The sequence below is a fragment of the Dasypus novemcinctus genome, chromosome 13, assembly GCF_030445035.2.
Source record: "Dasypus novemcinctus isolate mDasNov1 chromosome 13, mDasNov1.1.hap2, whole genome shotgun sequence".
Taxonomy (NCBI): Eukaryota; Metazoa; Chordata; class Mammalia; order Cingulata; family Dasypodidae; genus Dasypus; species Dasypus novemcinctus.
Window position 1 is genome coordinate 22380245 of NC_080685.1, and position 18805 is coordinate 22399049.

Below are 18805 nucleotides of genomic sequence, written 5' to 3' on the forward strand. Positions count from 1 at the left end.
TAAATAAAATAAATCTTTAAAAAAAAAAAGTAAAAGGACAAACTACAAAATGGAAGAAAATATTTGGAAACCACATATACAAGAAAGGTTTAACATCTAGGATATATAAAGAAATCCTCCACCTTAGCAAGAAAAATGGAAACAATCCAATTTTTAAAACAGGCAAAAGACTTAACAGACATCTCTTCAAAGAAGATACACAAATGGCGAGAATGCGCATAAAAAGATGCTTCAACACCATTAGCCTTGAGGGAAATACAAATCAAAACCACAATCAGATATCCTTTCACACCCATGAGAATGGCTGCTATTAAATAAAAATGTAAAATTACAAGCGTTGGAGAGGATGCAGACAAAAAGGAACACTCATTCATTGCTGCTGGCAATGTAAAATGGTGCAGCTACCCGTGGAAGAGTTTGGCGGTTCCTCAGAAACTTATGTACAGAATTATCATATGACTTGGCCATCCCACTACTAGGGATATACCCAAAAGAAATGAAAGCAGGGACTTGAACAGATATTTACACACTGACATTCACTGTAGCTTTATTCACAACTACCAAAAGATAGAAACAATCAAAGTGTCCCTCAACTGATAAAGAGATAAAATACAATAAATACAATGGAGTTCTGATATATGCAACAACATGGATGAACCTTGAAGACATCATGCTGAATGAAATAAGTCAGACACAAAAGGACAAATAATGTATGATCTCACTGATACGAAACTATTAGTAAAGCAATCTCATTGAGTCAGAATCTAGAATACAGTTACCAGTGCATGGGGTGGGGACTGGGAATGGGAGGTTAAGGTTTAAAATGTGCAGGCCTCCTGTTTGGAATGATGGAAATGTTTTGGTACTGGATGGTGGTGATGGTGGCACAACATTGTAAACGTAATTAACAGCAAAATGAAATACATATCTGAATGTAGTTAATTAAAAGAGGAAATATTAGGCTGAATATATGGTAATGAATATATGTACTATGTAGTTAATAGTACAATTATAAAAAGGTGCTTTCATCAATTGTAACAAATGTTCCCACACAGTATAGGTATTAATAATAGGGTAGTATATGGGAATCCTGTATTTTATGCATGATTGTTTTGTAAACCCACAACTTTTCTAGTAAAGTGGGAAAATTTTAAAAAATAAAATAAAATAAAAACACTTTAAGTTCTGCTTCCCTCCCCGCCCCATGGAGTGATTATGTTGACAATAATGTATGATGTGTGTTTGCTTCACTGGTTTATCTGCAGAAATTTCTCTGGGCTTTTTATTCGATGTATGATTTGACACTGTGTTAAAGGGGGAAGTGCCATTGAATAAAAGAGCAGTGTGGTTTAAAAAAAAACAAACACCTTAAGTGGAAGAAACCTATGAAAAACACCTTTGAAAAACAACAAATTTTGCAGCACTCTCAGAAGACCAAGATTAGAATTGAGGTGAGGGACAGGGAAAAGAGTATAGAAAAGCTTTTGCTTTCTTTTTAAAAAAAAAAAGGGACAAATATAGTGCTAACCCTTTACCCTTTCTTTCTGCCTGATGTCTCAAGACAACAAGCATGAGGGAAATGCCAAGAGAAGCACAGAGATCCAACTCTGACATGGTGGAGACAGTGAACTAATCCACTGCCTCCTAGGTATAGGCTTCTTGTTCTATGGGAGAAAAACCTCTTGTTTAAGACAGTGTTAATTCAGATTATCTGCTAATCGCAACCAAATGCACTCCTATAATTGCATGTTACTAAGATAATGTGATGATCTGTAAAGACATGTCAGATAAGGAAGCTTAATTCTCTCTCCCAATCTCTGTTGTCAAAGGGACAATGTTCTAGTAGAGTAGACCATGATTTCCTATGGAGAAAAGAGGTCAAAGCAACCAAGGAAGCATGATTTAAGCTAATATGCTCACATTGATATTTCATTAGTCTGGCAAGGAATTTTTAAGCAGAAGACTAAAAAATTTGACCCCTGTATGTTAGTTACCTTCTTCTCTCTTTGCAGGCAGGATATAATGCTCAAAGGCATTCACATTGTGTTTTTAAGCATTCATATAGTAAAAAGAACAAATTAAAGTAATTCTCCCCATTTTTATCCAGCAACTAAGAAAATATTCTTGAAAATATTTTTATTTCCATCAAAAGAACTCCAGCAAAAACTGTATTTGTCTGATAGCTTATAATCAGAGAAACACAACTTGATCACTTTGCCTTAATGCCCCAACTCCCTTATTAATTTAGAACTATGAACAAAGACTGCTGTCTAAAATGTTTAGATCCAATTACTCTAGCCAAATTGGGACTATTTCCACATCAAAATGAATAATGATTAAAACAAAATTCATGAGTCCATACTAAAATAAATAAATGAGACAGATAGATAAGGGGGCATGGAGAAGAGAAAAGCTTTTTTTAAAATAGAAAATACCAATCATTATCTGAAGAATATAAATAGGAGATTATTGTTTTATAAGCATTACAGTAATAATTCAGGCAAGAATCATTGATGCATACTAATACTGTTGGGTAAATCAGTCACTCAATCTCCAAGTATCATCCCAGACTGCTTATTAATAACAAAGAAGAAATTCTTTAATAAGAACTTGGCAGGTACCTTCATAACCAAGTGGTAAAATGTTACATCACCCATGATGGGACAAACTGACATCGTGCACCTTTTGTTGTAATACCTGAGAAGGATATGATAACATCTAAGTAGTATTCTCAAGCAAATATTTAATGTGAATGAGGAAACAACGAGACAAACCCAAATTAATGTATATCCTGTAAAAATACAAAAACAAAAACAAAAAAAACTAGCCTGGACTTTTAAAAACTAAGGAAGGCTCAGGTGATTCTTACACAAAATGAGAATGGCAATAGTACCTTTTACTTCATACGGATTAAACGAGATAAAGCAGGAAGCACAGTACTGAAAAATGGCAAACACTGAAAAAATATTTATTAATTCCCACTAAATGGGATCCATGAGATCACGAACTGCCATCTGTTTTGCTCACGATTATATCTCCAATGCCTAGTACAGTGCCCATATATGAGACTCAATAAAATTTGTGACATGAATGCTTTTGCAATCAAGACTTTATATTTATTCCTGTTAAATTTCCTATGTCCATTGTTCCAACCTGTTGGGATATTTATGAATCCTACTATTATCCAATACTTGATTTCTTTCAGTGTTTCTGAAATTTTGATAAAAAAGCATACCAATATATTCATCTCAGACATTAATAAAAATTAGTAGATTAAACAGATACCTATATCATTAGCTTTATCACCCTTTATTATCATCATTCATTAACTAGTACTAGGTGAGTACAGACAGTCAACTTAGCTTCATTTTCATCCTCACTGTAATCTCCATCTTATCTACAAGGGTACTAAATATGAGAACCTTATAAAATTTACATCTTGTCAACATGTCTTTCATGTCCTTCATGAAACTACCCTTAAAGAGAAATTAAAAAACAACAACTTTGCACTCACTCACCCTTCAATAGCTGGGGATCTGTCAGGACGAGTGCTTCCTCGGGATCTGTATCTCCGAGTCATTGGCAACCGTGGAGGTCGACTTGGTCCCCAGAAGTCAGTGTGAGTTTGATTACCCCTCTCACTGGCTCTGTTATCTTGGTCCAGTGGATGGCTACTTAAAAAAGGTCTAAAATCTTGGAAAAACATCGTGTGGTCCAAATGGTCCCAGAGCTAGGAAAAACCAGAAACAAACAAATCACGTTATTTTTTCAAGAAACAGGGTGTTGGGAAGCGGATTTGGCTCAACTGATAAGGCGTCCACCGACCACATGGGAGGTCCAGGGTTCAAAACCAGGGCCTCCTGACCCGTGTGGTGAGCTGGCCCACATGCAGTGCTGATGCACGCAAGGAGTGCTGTGCCACACAGGGGTGTCCCCCGCATAGGGGAGGTCCCACATGCAAGGATTGCACCCTGTAAGGAGAGCCACCCCACGCGAAAAGAGCGCAGCCTGCCCAGGAGTGGCGCTGCACAGAGAGCTGATGCAGCAAGACGATGCAATGAAAAGAAACACAGATTCCTGGTGCCGCTGACAAGAATGTGAGTGGACAAAGAAGAACACACAGCAAATGGACATGGAGAGCAGACACAGAGGGTGGGAAGAGGTGGAAAAGGGAGAGAAATAAATAAAAAATGAATCTTAAAAAAAAACAAAACAAAACAGAGTGCAGCAGTTTGACATAGTTATGAATTCCAAAATAGATATTGGATTACATTTGTAAACTGATCTGAACCTGGGCATGATTAAGTTATGATTAGGGCTTTGACTGGGCCCTGTCATTAGGGCATTGAGTCCCCACCCTTGGTGGGAAGGGACTCACAGATAAAAGGCATGGCAAAGGACAGAGCTGGAGCTTTTTGATGCAAGAATTTTTGATGTTGGAATTTTGATGTTGCAGTTTGATGCTGAAGCCTTAAGCTGGAGTCCCAGGAAGAAAGGAACCCTGAACCCAGAGAGAAGGAAGACCCTGGAAGGGAGGAACCCAGGAAGCCTGAACTCTCGCAGACATCGGCAGCCATCTTGCTCCAACACGTGAAAATAGACTTTGGTGAGGGAAGTAACTTAGGCTTTATGCCTAGTATCTGTAAGCTCCTACCCCAAATACATACCCTTTATAAAACCAACCAATTTCTGGTATTTTGCATAAGCACCTCTCTGGCTGACTAATACACAGGGGAAGAATAATACTGAAACAGAAAGGAACAATTTGTAACGCTTTGAAGGTACTCCAAAATAAAGAGGTATATACTCCCCCAATTTCATGGAAGAAAAAAGAGAAGCATTTAAAATACATGCTTAGGGCGGGGAAACCTTATAAATTAAGAAATAGAATTTCCTTCATATAGAAACAAGCTAGCCAACGCCTGGACACTCTCCTTCACATTTGAGCACATATCCACATGACTCTGACCAGTTTTCCATTCTGAAATAGAAACATAAATCAAAGTTGATCATGGACTTCTTCTGTCCCAAGCATTTTCATTCAGATTAACATTATATAACCTTGCATTTTATCACAAATGAAATCCATACTCCCATTCTAGAATAATCTAAGATTTAAATAAATTTATTTACACACTTGGAAAAAGCATCATCTCTACAAAGTTGAGGTAGATATCTATGAAATACTTCTCTTGATCTAGAACCTGCGTGAATAAGAGGCTGTGTTGGAGCAGATGTGACACAAGCAGTTGAGATTCCCACATGGGAGGTCCTGAGTTTAATCCCTAGTGCCTCCTAAACAACAACAACAAAAACCAAACTACAAGCAAATAAATGGAAAAAAAAACAACAATAACAACTCAGGAGAGGCAATGTGACTCAGTGGTTGAGAACTGGCATTCCACATACAAGGTCCTGGGTTCAATTCTCTGCCCAAGCACCTTAAAAAAAAAAGTATGGTGAGGGGAGGCGTTAGATAAAAGTTTAGTCAATGCAATGCAGGAATGTCTCAGATGGGCATTCTGTTGTACATACTTTTATCACTAAAAGGATTTGGGGGTGGAGTGGGGGATAGTGGGGGAGTAATCATTAAGCAAAAGATTAGGGAAACGGACTTGGTCCAGTGGTTAGGGCGTCCGTCTACCACATGGGAGGTCCACGGTTCAAACCCCGGGCCTCCTTGACCAGTGTGGAGCTGGCCCACGCGCAGTGCTGATGCGCGCAAGGAGAGCGGTGCCACGCAGGGGTGTCCCCCGCGTAGGGGAGCCCCACGTGCAAGGAGTGTGCCCATAAGGAGAGCCACCCAGCACGAAAGAAAGTGCAGCCTGCCCAGGAATGGCACCACTCACACTTCCTGTGCCGCTGACGACAACAGAAGCAGACAAAAGAAACAAGACGCAGCAAATAGACACAGAGAACAGACAACCGGGGGAGGAGAGGGGGGAATTAAATAAATAAATCTTTAAAAAAAAAAAAAGCAAAAGATGAGTAAGGAAAAATCATTTCTAAAGTGATTCTTTTGGTTATTCAAGTGCACCTGCCCTTCCAAATAAATTTCATAATTGCCTTTTCTATTTCTGTAATGTAGGCTGTTGGAAATTAGATTGATATTATATTGAATCTATAAATCAGTTTGGTTAAGATTGACATCATCATCATTTTTAGTCTTCCAATCCATGAACAAGGAATGCCTTTCCATTTGTTTAGGTCTTCAATGATTTCTTTTAGCAATTTTTTGTAGTTTTTTGCATATAGGTCTTATATTTCTTCAATTAAATTGATTCCTAGGTGTTTGAGTCTTTGTGTTGCTCCTGAAAATGGAATTTTTCCCGATTTCCTCCTCAGATTATTCAATACTAGTGTACAAAAACATTACTGATTTTTACATGTTGATCTTGTATCCTGCCACTTTGCTGAACGCATTTATTAGTTCAAGTAGCTTTGTTGTACACATTTCAGAATTTTTAAAATATAGGATCATGCCATCTACAAATAGAGTTTTACTTTCTCTTTTCCTATTTGGATCCGCCCCCCCCCCCTTTTTTTGTCTAATTGTTCTAGTTGGAACTTCTAGTACAATGTTGAGTAACAATGGTGAATCCTTGTCTCGTTCACCATCTTAGATGGAAAGCTATCAGCCTTTCTCCCCTGAGTATGATGTTGGCTGTGGGTTTTTCATATATGCCTTTTATCGTATTGAGGAATTCTCCTTTTTACATTTATTTTATTTTTTTGAGGTACCAGGGCCAGGGAGAGACCCCAGGACCTCATAATTGGGAAGCTGGAGCTCAATCACTGAGCCACACTGGGTCCCTTGTGTTGGGTTTTAGTTTGTCTGTTTTTGCTTGTTGTTTGTCTGTTTTTAGGAGGTACCAGGAACCAAACCCAGGACCTCCCATGTGGGAAGCAGATGCTCAGCCACTTCAGCCACATACGTTCCCAGGAATTTTCCTTCTATTCCTATCTTTTGAAGCATTTTTATCAAGAAAGGATGCTGGATTTGGTCGAACGCCTTTTCTGCACTGACTGAGATAATCATGTGTTTCTTTTTTTCCCTTCAATTTGTTAATGTGGTGTTTTATATTGATTGATTCTCTTATTTTGAACCAGCCTTGCTTACCAGGAATAAATTCCATTTGGTCATGATATAGAAGTCTCTTGATATGCTGCTGGATTCTATTTGCAAGTATTTTGTTGAAAATTTTTGCATCTGTGTTCATTAGAGAGATTGGTCTGGAATTTTCTTTTCTTGTAGAATCTTTATCTGGCTTTGGTATTAGAGTGTTGACTTTATAAAATGTATTGGGTAATTTTTCCTCCTCTTCAATTTTTTGGAAGAGTTTAAACAGGGTTGGTGCTAATTCTTTTTGAAATGCTTGAAAGAATTCACCTATGAAGCCAATATGGTCTTCATAGACTATTATATCTTCCTGGTGGATTTTCTCTTTTATTAATATATAATGTCTTTTCTTTGTTGGGAGATTTTTGATGATGGATTCAATCTCTTTAAATACGATTGGCTTGTTGAATTCTTGTACTTCTTGTAGTGTCAGTGTAGGTTGCTTGCGCATTTCTAGAAATTTGTCCATTTCATCTAGGTTACCTAATTTGTTGGCACAGTGTTTCTTCTATTTTCTTATGATCCTTTTTATTTCTGTGGAGTCAGTAATAACATCCCCTCTTCACTTCTGATTGTATTTGTTTGCATCTTCTCTCTTTTTTACTTTGTTAATCTAACTAGGGGTTTGTGAATTTTACTGATCTTCTCAAACAACCAGCTTTTGGTTTTGTTGATTTTCTCTATTTTTTGTTGTTGTTGTTGTTCTCAATCTCATTTATTTCACTCTATTCCTTTTTTTTTTTTCCTTCTGCTTGCTTTGGGATTGGTCTGCTGTTCTTTTTCTAGTTTTTCCACTTGTTATTTAGATCTTTGATGTTAGTTCTTTCTTCTTTTTTAATATAGGAGGTTTAGGGCTTATACATTTCCCTCTCAAGTCTGCCTTTGCTGTACCCCATAAATTTTGATAAATTGTATTCTCACTTTCATTTATCTCAATATATTTATTGATTTCATGTGCAATTTTTTCTTTGACCCACTGATTATTTCAGAGTGTCTTGTTTAGCCTCTACACATTTGCAAATTTACCTCTTTCGTGTTTATTATTGATTTCCAGTTTCATTCCATAATGATCTGGGTAGATGCTTTGAATAATTTCAATCTTTTAATATATATATTGAGAGCTGTACTGTGACCTAACTTGTGATCTATCCTGGAAAAAGATCCATGGGCACCTGAGAAGAATGTACAACCTGCTGAGTTTGGGTGCAGTATTCTGAATCTGTCTGTTAGGTCTAACTCGTTTATCATATTGTTCAAGTTCTCTGTTTCCTTGTTGATACTTCTGTCTAGTCCTATTTAATGATGTGAGTGAGGTGTTGAAATCTCCAACAATTATTGTAGAGATGCCTATTTCTCCCTTCAGTTTTGCAGTTTGCCTCACGTATTTTGGGCACTCTGGTTAGATGCATAGGTATTTATGACTATTATATCTTCTTGGTGGATTGTCCCTTTTATTAATATATAATGTCTTTATCTCTGATCTTTTTTGGTTACTTTCTGCAGGGAGTATATTTTTCCAAGTTTTCACTTTCAGCCGGTTTGTATCCCTGGGTCTAAGGTGAGTCTCTTAAAAGCAGCATATGGATAGCTCATGTTTTTTTATCCAGTCTGTCAGCCTATACTTTTTCATTCCCATGAGCTCTGTTACTTTTCCATTCAGTATTTCAAAGTCTTTGTGCTCACTCAATGTCTTCTTGATGTCATTTATCTCTTTAGCCATATTGTCTTTCAATTCATTAATATGATTTGGGAAATTTGTGTGTATCTTCCTAACGAGCTGTCCCAAATCCTTCATCTCTTCTGGGGCTTTGATATATTTATTTTCTTGGACCATGCCTTCTATTTTCCTAGCACGGCTCATAACTTTTTGCTGATGTCTAGGCATCTGATTAGGATGGTGCATTTACTCACATGTTCAATTCCTCTGTCTTTCATAGGGATTTAGTGGCAGGAGGCTGTGTGTTACCGCTATTCTTTGATTCTTGGTTCAATCTAGGTCTTTAGGATTGTCCTTGTTGCTCAAAACTGGGCTCTTGGACCCAGTAATTCACTGCAATCCGCTTTCTAGGAGCTTGGGGAGAGAGGCTATAAAGGCTGCAAAAAGCCTCTCTTTATTTAAATTTCCTCACATGCACTTCCTTGGTCTGCCAGCAGATGGCACTTTTTGACAGCCATCTCAGTTCAAAGCCTGGTTGGAGTGTGTATGCCGCAATGTGGACTGAATCAGTGTGACATAGGTTTACTACCTGGAGGCCAAGAGCCTTGTAATTCAAACTTTCTCAGAGATAACTTCTCCAACTTTCCCTGGTAGCCCCCTCCCTTTTTCCAGGCAGAAAATAACTCCTCTTCCCTCTGTGCCTTCAAAAATCAGGCCCAGTTAGCAGAGAGGGAGCTCAAGAGAGTAGATCTCTAGTTTGGATCTCTTTTGTCCCAGGTTGGTTCCCAAGGCAAACAATGGCTGGGCTCCCCTGGGCCTGAAGAGCTCCTGGGACACGGCAGACCAAATCTGTGTGTCAAAAGGTAAATCAGCTGTGTCCCCTTCTCTCCCCTTTCCTGGGGAGGTGCATCCTCAACAGTCAGTCCTGGTTAGTAGAGGAGATTGGCAAGGTCGATTTCTTTAGTCCTTGATCGCCTAAGCTGGCTCCACGGCAAACATTGGTGCAACCCCACCAGGCCTAGAAGGGTTCCCGGGACCCAGCAGACCAAATCTGTGGGTCAAGAGTTGTGTCCCTCTCTCTCCCTTTCCTGGGGAGGTAGATGCCTGAGGCCCCCTGTGTCTGTAGCTGCAGTATTCAGAAGTGTGTTTAGTGTGGAGGAGGGTGCTAAGAGTAGCAGCTGCCACTTTCAACTCACAGTTTTGGCATCGTGACTCTTTTCCTTTGACCCTCTCTCTTCTGAGCAGCCTTCTCCTGGTGGCCTAAACCCTAGATTTTTATCCAGGCCATTTCTGCCTGTCCTCTAGCTATTTTTCTGGGAGAAAACAAAGTCCCATGTCTTTTTGGTTCATCATTTTCCTGGAAGTTCTCCTGATTTTTATATATTGATCTTAAATACAGGAGGCTGTGGAACTCATAGTAATTCTAATAATTTGTCTGACTACATAGAAAACACAAAAGCACATGCAATTCATATCATCTGAGGAAAATATCAGTTCGTTTCTATTCCAGTCATTACCTTTTCATTTCTTTTTATCTAATTGCACTAGATTAGAATCTGCAATACAATGTTGAGAGGAAGCAATGATAGCAGGCAACCCTGACTTCTTTCTGACTTTAAAGAGATCATGCCTGGCATCTCAGCATTAAATATGTTTCACTCTAGGTTTTTTGTAAATATCTGTAGTGGACTGAAAAGTTTTCCCCCAAATTCATGCCCACCTGGGACCTTACCATGTGACTTTATTTGGAAGTAAGTTTTTGCAGATGTAATTAAAGACCAAGATAAGATCATATTAGATTAGGGTTGGTCCTAAATCCAAAGACTGTCCTTTCAAGGGGCAGAAAAGGAAACAGAAAGACACATGGAAGAAGGCCATGTGAAGATGGAAGCAGAGATTGACGTGATACTTCACAAGCCAGGGAATACCAGGAGAAAAAGCTGGAAGAGACCAGAAAGGATTCTCCCCTAGACACTTTAGAGGAACATGGCCCTACCAACACCTAGATTTTGGACTTCTGGTCTCCAGAACTGTAAGACAATAAATTCCTGTTGGTTTTGGGGTCATTTGTTACTGCAGTCCTGGAAAACTAATACGATACCCTTATCAAACGAAAGTTTTCTTCTCTTCTGGTTTACTAAAAATAAATTGTCATGAATGAATGTTGAATTTTATCAAATACTTTTTCTGCATCTATTAGACAATCATGGTTTTCATTTTCAATCTGTAAATGTATTAAATTACATTAACAAGGGAAGCAGATGTGGCTCAAGTGATTGGGCTCCCATCTACCATGTGGGAGGTCCTGGGTTCGGATTACCAGGGCCTCCTCGTGAAAGTGAGCTAGCCTGAGTGGAGAGCGGGTCTGTGCAGGAGTGCTTGCCCACACAGCAAGCTGACCTACAGAGATGGTGCAGCAAGATGATGCAACAAAGAGACACAAAGGAGAGACAATAAAAGACACAGCAGGCAAGAGAGGTGAGGTGGCTCAAGAGATTGAGTCTCCCCGACTCCAGAAGGTCCCAGGATTGATTTCCAGTGCCGCCTGAAGAACAGACAAGCAGACACTGAAGAACATACAGGCAATGGACACAGAGACCAGATAAGGGGGGATGGGGTGTGTGTGGAGGGGTGAGAGATAAATCTTTTCAAAAAATAAAATAAATTACATTAACAGGTTTTATAATAACTGATCCTTGAATTCTTGGGATGAATGCAATATTCCTTAAAATATCTTGCCAGATTCCATTTCTGGTATTTTTAGAAAATTTCTGTATCAATGTTCATGAGTGAGTTGGCCTGTAATTTTCCTTTCTTTTATTATCTTTATTTGGCTTTGGTATCAGTTTATACTAGCCTCATAAAATGTACTGGGAAGCATTCCTTCTCTATTTTCTGGAAATTTTATATATAATTTCAGAATATCTTTCCTTGAATATTTAATGGAATGCACCTATAAAACCACCTGTGCCTGGTGTTTATAGTGTGGATTTTTAACCACCAATAATGATTTTTATCATTATCTCCTTTTCTGTGTAATAAGAGTTCTCATATGGGTTGTTTTTTTTTAAAAGATTTATTTATTTATTTCTCTCCCCTTTCCCCCCTGACCCCGGTTGTCTGTTCTCTGTGTCTATTTGCTGCGTCTTGTTTGTCCGCTTCTGTTATTGTCAGCCGCACGGGAATCTGTGTTTCGCTGCATCATCTTGTTGTGTCAGCTCTTTGTGTGTGCAGCGCCATTCCTGGGCAGGCTGCACTTTCGCGATGGGAGGCTCTCCTTACGGGGCGCACTCCTTGCGTGTGGGGCTCCCCTATGCGAGGGACACCCCTGTGTGGCACAGCACTCCTTGCACACATCAGCACTGTGCGTGGGCAGCTCCACACGGGTCAAGGAGGCAAGGGGTTTGAACCGCGGACCTCCCATGTGGTAGACGGACGCCCTAACCACTGGGCCAAGTCTTCCGCCTCGTATGGGTTTTATACACTAGTCATATTTTTACTTTTTTTTACAAAACTAGTTTTTACAAAACTAGTCAGGTTTTTACTTTTTATAGATGTGTTTTAAGTAATAGCTATGGGTACTATTATGAGGCTCTTCACAAATTTAAATTCTTAGCCTTTGGGAAGACAGGGTCCTTTTGAGAACCTGATATAAATTCTGGAGACTCTCCCTTGAAAAATCTACATATGAACACATACTAAATTTGCATTTTATTTCAAGTTCATGAAGGCTTAACACCCTTTCAGAGATACAGTCACAATTCATCTTTCATGATTTTAGCTCTATTGTGGTTTTCATTCTGCATCAGTTTTGGTAAATTAAATTTCCTAAGAATGTTGTATCCTTTTCATCTAAATTTTCAACGCCATTGGTATGCCTGATAAACAGGCTGTTTCCAAAATTCACTATAAAACAATGTTACATGTGAACAACCTATGGCTCAGAAATAGAATTATTGAGTTACTAGGCATAAGCATTTTAAATTTTGCTAGACACAACCAAACTACCCTCCGAAGAGCTACACTTACATTCTCTCATACCCCTATGATTGGATGTGTCCCCCACCCCCACAAAAAAATACCCTGAAGTCATATTCACCAGTACCTCAGCATGTGATCTTGTTTGGAAATAGAGTTGTTACAGATGGAATTACCCAAATTAAAATGAGGGTGAGGTTACACTGGAGTAGGGTGGACACTTAATCTGACTAGTGTACTTAAAAGAAGAAATTGAGGGAAGCATATTTAGCTCAATGGATAGAGCATCCACCTATCACATGGGAGTTCCAGGGTTCAAACTCAGGGCCTCCTGACCCATGTGATGAGCTGGCCCACACGCAGCACTGATGAGCACAAGGAATGCCATGCCACGCAGGGGTGTCCCCCATGTAGGGAAGTCCCATGCTTAAGAATTGCACCCCATAAGGAGAGCCGCCTAGCACGAAAAAAGTGCAGCCTGCCCAGGAGTGGTACCGCACACATGGAGAACTGATGCAGCAAGATGATGCCACAAAAAGAGACAGATTCCCGGTGCCGCTGACAAGAATACAAGCGGACACAGAAGAACACACAGTAAAAAGACAAAGAGAGCAGACAACTGGGGAGGGAGGGAAGAGAAATAAAAATAAATAAATCTTTAAAAAAAAAAAGAAGAAACCGGGAGACAGACCAAAGGGGAGAACACCATGGATGGCCAGCAAGCCACTGCCAGAAGCCAGGACAGAGGCAAGGAGAAGATTCTCCTCTACATATTTAAAAGGAAAAATGACTCTACCAACACCTTGCTTTCCCACTTCTAGCCTCCACAACTATGAGACAAGAAATTTCTGTTGTTTTAAAGCTACCCCAGTTTGTGGTACTTTGTTATGGCAGCCTTAGAAAACTAAGACACATACTCTTGCCAACATTGTTAAAAGTTAAAAAATTTTAATATCCAATCTGAAAAGCAAAAAATAATATACATACTACATATTATTAAGACTTCACTAAATACAATAGAGGGTTTTTTTTTGTTTTCTTTTTCATTTTAACTGCAATTTGTACTTCTTATGATATCAGACTTTTTATCCCCCCTTTGCTCTCTACTTCATCTGTTCGAGATCACTGAGTTTCCAGTCTCAAAAGTGGTCCAGAACAAGGTTTTTCTTAATCCAAAATTCCAAAGCAAATACAAGAAAATTCAAAACTATATTTGCCTTCAATAAGGGAAAAATTTTTGAACAACCCACTCTACTCAATTATCTCACTTATGTAAATTATAAAAAACCTACAATTCATAAGAAATCTGACTCCCTTACTCTATGAATAAAGTTCTTCAATGTTTGCTCACTGAAAAAAATCTCAGAGTAGCCATTATTTTCATTAACATTAATGTATAAGCTAAATTTAAAAAAAATTTACTAGAAGAAAGGTCAAGCACCAAGTTCATAATACTAATAATTTGTATTTATAATGACATACTTTAGATAGCTGTAAATTATCAATCTAATATGTATACAAACATATTAGGAAGGAATCCAAGCTTAGAAGCAAGTTCAACATCAGCACTGAAGACATCTTGCTTGTTTGAAAAGAGAAAATTAGTGAAAACTAGCAGTAACCATGTATTTATGGCCTATTTTCATCCCAAAATAATAAGTGCATACTGATTCCACAGGCTGAAAGGGTAGACCAAACAAATCTATACCAAATCAACAGGATAAGAATATTTCAGGTCCTGTGCCTCTGAGCAGACTTAGACAAGCACAAGAGAAAAAAAAGTAGCTCATACAACAAAACTGGGTATTCAGGACATGGCTTACATAAGTAAAAACTAATAGGGAACACTATTTAGAGTTCTTAATGGAACATCCCAAAGAACTTCTGAAAAAAGTTTATCTGATAAGGTTTTTTTTTAAACTATCTTATCTTACAAAAAAAAGAAAAAATTACTCTTTATGAAGGTAAAGGTCAATACTTACGAAAATATCTGGGCTGAAATATTTACATATTTTAATATAAAATATAAGATGAACAACATCATTTAGCAGATTTTTCTCTGACTTAACCAGGTACACACTGGCAACTCTCAATTTAAAATATTATGGCACGTACCTCAAAAAGTTAAACAGAATTACTATATAACAAAGCAATTCCACTCCTAGGTACATATTCACCAGAAATGAAAACATATTTCTGCACAAAACTTGCGCACAAAGTTCACAGCAGCATTACTCATAACAGCCAAAAAGCAAAAACAAACCGAAAGTCCATCAACTGATAAATGGAAAAACAAAACACGGTATATATCCATAAAATAGCATAAGGTACTGAAACATACTACAACATGTATGAACCTTGAAAACATTCTAGCAAGTGAAAGAAGCTAGTCACAAAGGACCACATATTGTATATTTCCATTTACATGAAATGCCCACAATAGGCAAATTCAGAGACAGAAAGTGTTTGCCTAAGGCATGGAGTTGGGATAAAATAGTGAGCGACAGCTAATAAGTGTACTTCCTTTTCAGGGCGATGAAAAAGTTCTGGAATTAGGTAATAATAATGGGTACACACTATTAATAAAACTACTGAACTATACACTTTAAAAGAATTGTATGGTATGTTATTTATACCTCAAAAAATATTGGGAAGTGGACTTGGCCCAATGGATAGGACGTCCACCTACCACATGGGAGGCCCGCAGTTCAAACCCCAGGCCTCCTTAACCCATGTGGAGCTCACACAAGCGCAGTGTTAATGTGTGCAAGGAGTGCTATGCCACGCAGGGGTGTCCCCCACGTAGGGGAGCCCCACGCGCAAGAAGTGCACCCTTTAAGGAGAGCCGCCCAGCACGAAAGAAAGTGCAGCCTGCCCAGGAATGGCGCTGCACACACGGAGAGCTGATACAACAAGATGACGCAACAGAAAGAAACACAGATTCCAGGTGCTGCTGATAAGGATAGAAGCAGTCACAGAGGAGCACACAGCAAATGGACAGAGAGAGCAGACAACTGGAGGGGGGGGGGGGAAGGGGAGAGAAATAAAAAATAAATCTTAATAAAAAATAAAAATAATAAAAATGAAAAAAAAAGTTTAAAAAAATATTATGGTCTACAGAGATAAGCCAATTGAAGGTGTCCACCAGTTCATATTATCTACAGACATGCAATTCTGAAAAATTTCACAGGCAATTTTATGAAAACACCAAAAATAAAACCACAATGAACGTAAAATACACTTTTCAGAAAAATTCCAGTGACAGAATAGAGACAAGGACCTATGTTTGTATGGAATTTTAAAAACTGCTGTTATATAAATGACATACAATAAATTGCACATATTTAAAGTAGACAATATACGTTTTGACATATATATGCACCCTTGAAACCATCACCATAATCAAGATAACGAACATAACCCATCATCCCCAAAGGTTTCCTAGTGTTACTTTGTAATTCCTGTCTCCTATACCTCTCAGCCCCAGAACAACTGCTGACCTTTCTGTGATTTGCATTTTCTAGAATTTTATATTTTCTAGAATGTTATATAAAGGGAATCATATAGTATGTATTCGGGGTGGGAGGGGGCAGTACCTGGCTTCCTTCATGCAGCCTAATTATTTTGAGACTTGTCCATATTTTTACATGTATTGATGGTTTATGCCCTTTTATTACTGAGTAGTATTCCACAGTATAGACATATCACAATTTGTGTATCTATTCACCTGTCAATGGACATTTGGGTTGTTTCTAGTTTTTTGTTATTACAAATAAAGCTGCTATGAACATTTATGTATATATGTATATATGTACGGCTATATGCTTCCTTGTCTGTTGGGTAAATACTTAGGAGCAGTATGGCTGGATCATTTGTCTACCTACCTACCTTTCATCTGTCTTATTACACTGCCTAGAATATCCAGTTTATCCATCTATCTACCTTGCCTTATTACACTGACTAGAACCTCCAATACAATGCTGAATAGAAGTAGTGAATGTAGACATTCTGAACTTGTCCTGATCTTAGTGGGAAAGCACTCAGCCTTTCATTATTAAGTATGATGTTAACTGTAGGTTTTTCATAAATGCCCTTTGTCATATTAAGGCAGTTCCCCTCTATTCCTAGTTTGTTGAGAATTTTTTTATCAAGAATAGATGTTGGATTTTGTCAAATGCCTTTTTTGCATCTACTGAGATGATTAGATGGTTTTCATTTTTCAGTGAGTTAACACAGTGAATTACACAGATTGATTTTCAAAAGCTGAACCAACCTTGCACTACTGGGATAAACCCCACCTGATATGGTACATGATCCTTTTCACATATTGTTGGATTCTATTTCCCAAAATTTTGTTTAGATTTTTCACATCTATATTCATGAGGGATACTGGTATGTAGTTTTCTTTTCTTGTAATGGCTTTGTCAGGTTTTGAGGACCTAAGTTATTCCTATTTTATAGAATTTTAGTTGTGAAAAGTGAACACAATTATTTAATAATTCCAGTAACATAATAAAGCCAATTATTGGTCACTAAATTAATTCTCAAAAAATTATATATTTTTGTTATTTTTATTGTACCCATTCACACAGAGTCCAGTTTGGAAGTTACAGACTGTGGTTACCACAGCTGTAGAAGCACTGTACTATTTAAATGTTAACTACTGACAGCTGAGTTAAATGGCATTAGATTAGCTAATGGTATCTGAGTGTAAGCCCTCTGGCTGGGACTAAAAATAGCAAACAGGAAAAGGATGGTTTAACCAAAAGATAGTCTCAAATCTTTAACTTTTTATTAGGTTGTACCATTTAAAATCACTATTTTTGTAGGTCAAAAAACATGAAATACTGAGTTTTATTTAGTTCAACTTAACACTGTATATTATTCTTGAGCATTTCAGAGACTTCAGCAGGCAAAAGTTAAAATGCTACCACAGGTCCCAGAAGCATACCCAAAAGAGCATTCAGTTGTTATTGAAGAGGATGTTCATGAAGGTGAGAGCAAAACTGCCCTACAGATTACTGATCTCCTCATCTCCTCCCATACCTTCCACAGTTACTCCCAGACCTTCCATAGTTACTCCCAGACCTCTGTTGACCAGACTTAAATTACTAAACCCAAAGGGTTAAGAGAGAAGAATCTGATGTCCATTTTCCTCTTCTGACTTCTTCCTTCATTCCTCATTAGTCTTCCCTACCAGAGAAGTAATGCGTCTGATCGGTGAATGGCAAAAGCCTAGCATCTTCTGGTTCGCATTTCTCCAGGGGATAGAGGAGTTCATGCATTAGGAAGCTACACAAATGTAAAGGAAGCGATTCTAATATGTGTGCCTGCTCTGCCCTAATTCTCACCAGTCATCCCGCATACACTTAGGAGGTCCATTTGGCCACAAATCAAATGTGTTCTTTCTTTATTTACTTTGATCTTTTAATTTTTTACTCCCCCACCCTGCTGTTTTTGCTGTGTCCATTTGCTGTGTGATCTTCTGTATCTACTTCTCCTTTTTGTCTTCCCTTCTCATCTTTCTCCTCTAGGATTCACTGGGATTCAATCCTGGGGACCCTCTGATGTGGAGAGAAGTTTCCTGTCAACTGCGCTACTTCAGTTCCTGGTCTCTGCTGTACTTCATCTTGACTCTCCCCTTTGTCTCTCTTTGGTTGCATGATCATCTTGCTGCGTGACTTACTTGCATGGGCACTGGCTCTCCACACGGACACTTGGCTTGCTTCAAGGGCACTAGGCTCACCACAGGGGGCATTGGCTCACCGTGTGGGCACTGGCTCACCATGCGGGCACTCAGCTAGCTGCACAGGCACTGGCTTCCTGCGCAGGCTTTCTTCTTTTTTTTCACCAGAAGGCCCCAGGGATTGAACTTGGGTCCTCCCATATGGTAGGCGAAGGCCCTGTTGCTTGAGCCACATCCACTTCCCTCAACTGTGTTCTTTAATTCAGTTAAATCAAAACTAAATTTTTATTTCTGACTTTTGTTTTGTTTCTCAATTTGTACTAGACTCAGGGGTGGAGGAAAATACAATCAATGATCAACCATC

At 38.5% G+C, this 18805-nt stretch overlaps 1 protein-coding gene across 1 annotated transcript in view; it reads right to left on the minus strand.

Annotated features, from left to right (window-relative positions):
- Positions 1 to 18805, minus strand: part of RNF115 (ring finger protein 115) — a 79229-nt gene that overhangs the window by 19200 nt on the left and 41224 nt on the right. Inside the window, exon 4 of the mRNA XM_004480498.4 lies at positions 3519 to 3730. Within this exon, the coding sequence (XP_004480555.1) occupies positions 3519 to 3730 (212 nt within the window). The remainder of the gene's footprint in view (positions 1 to 3518; positions 3731 to 18805) is intronic.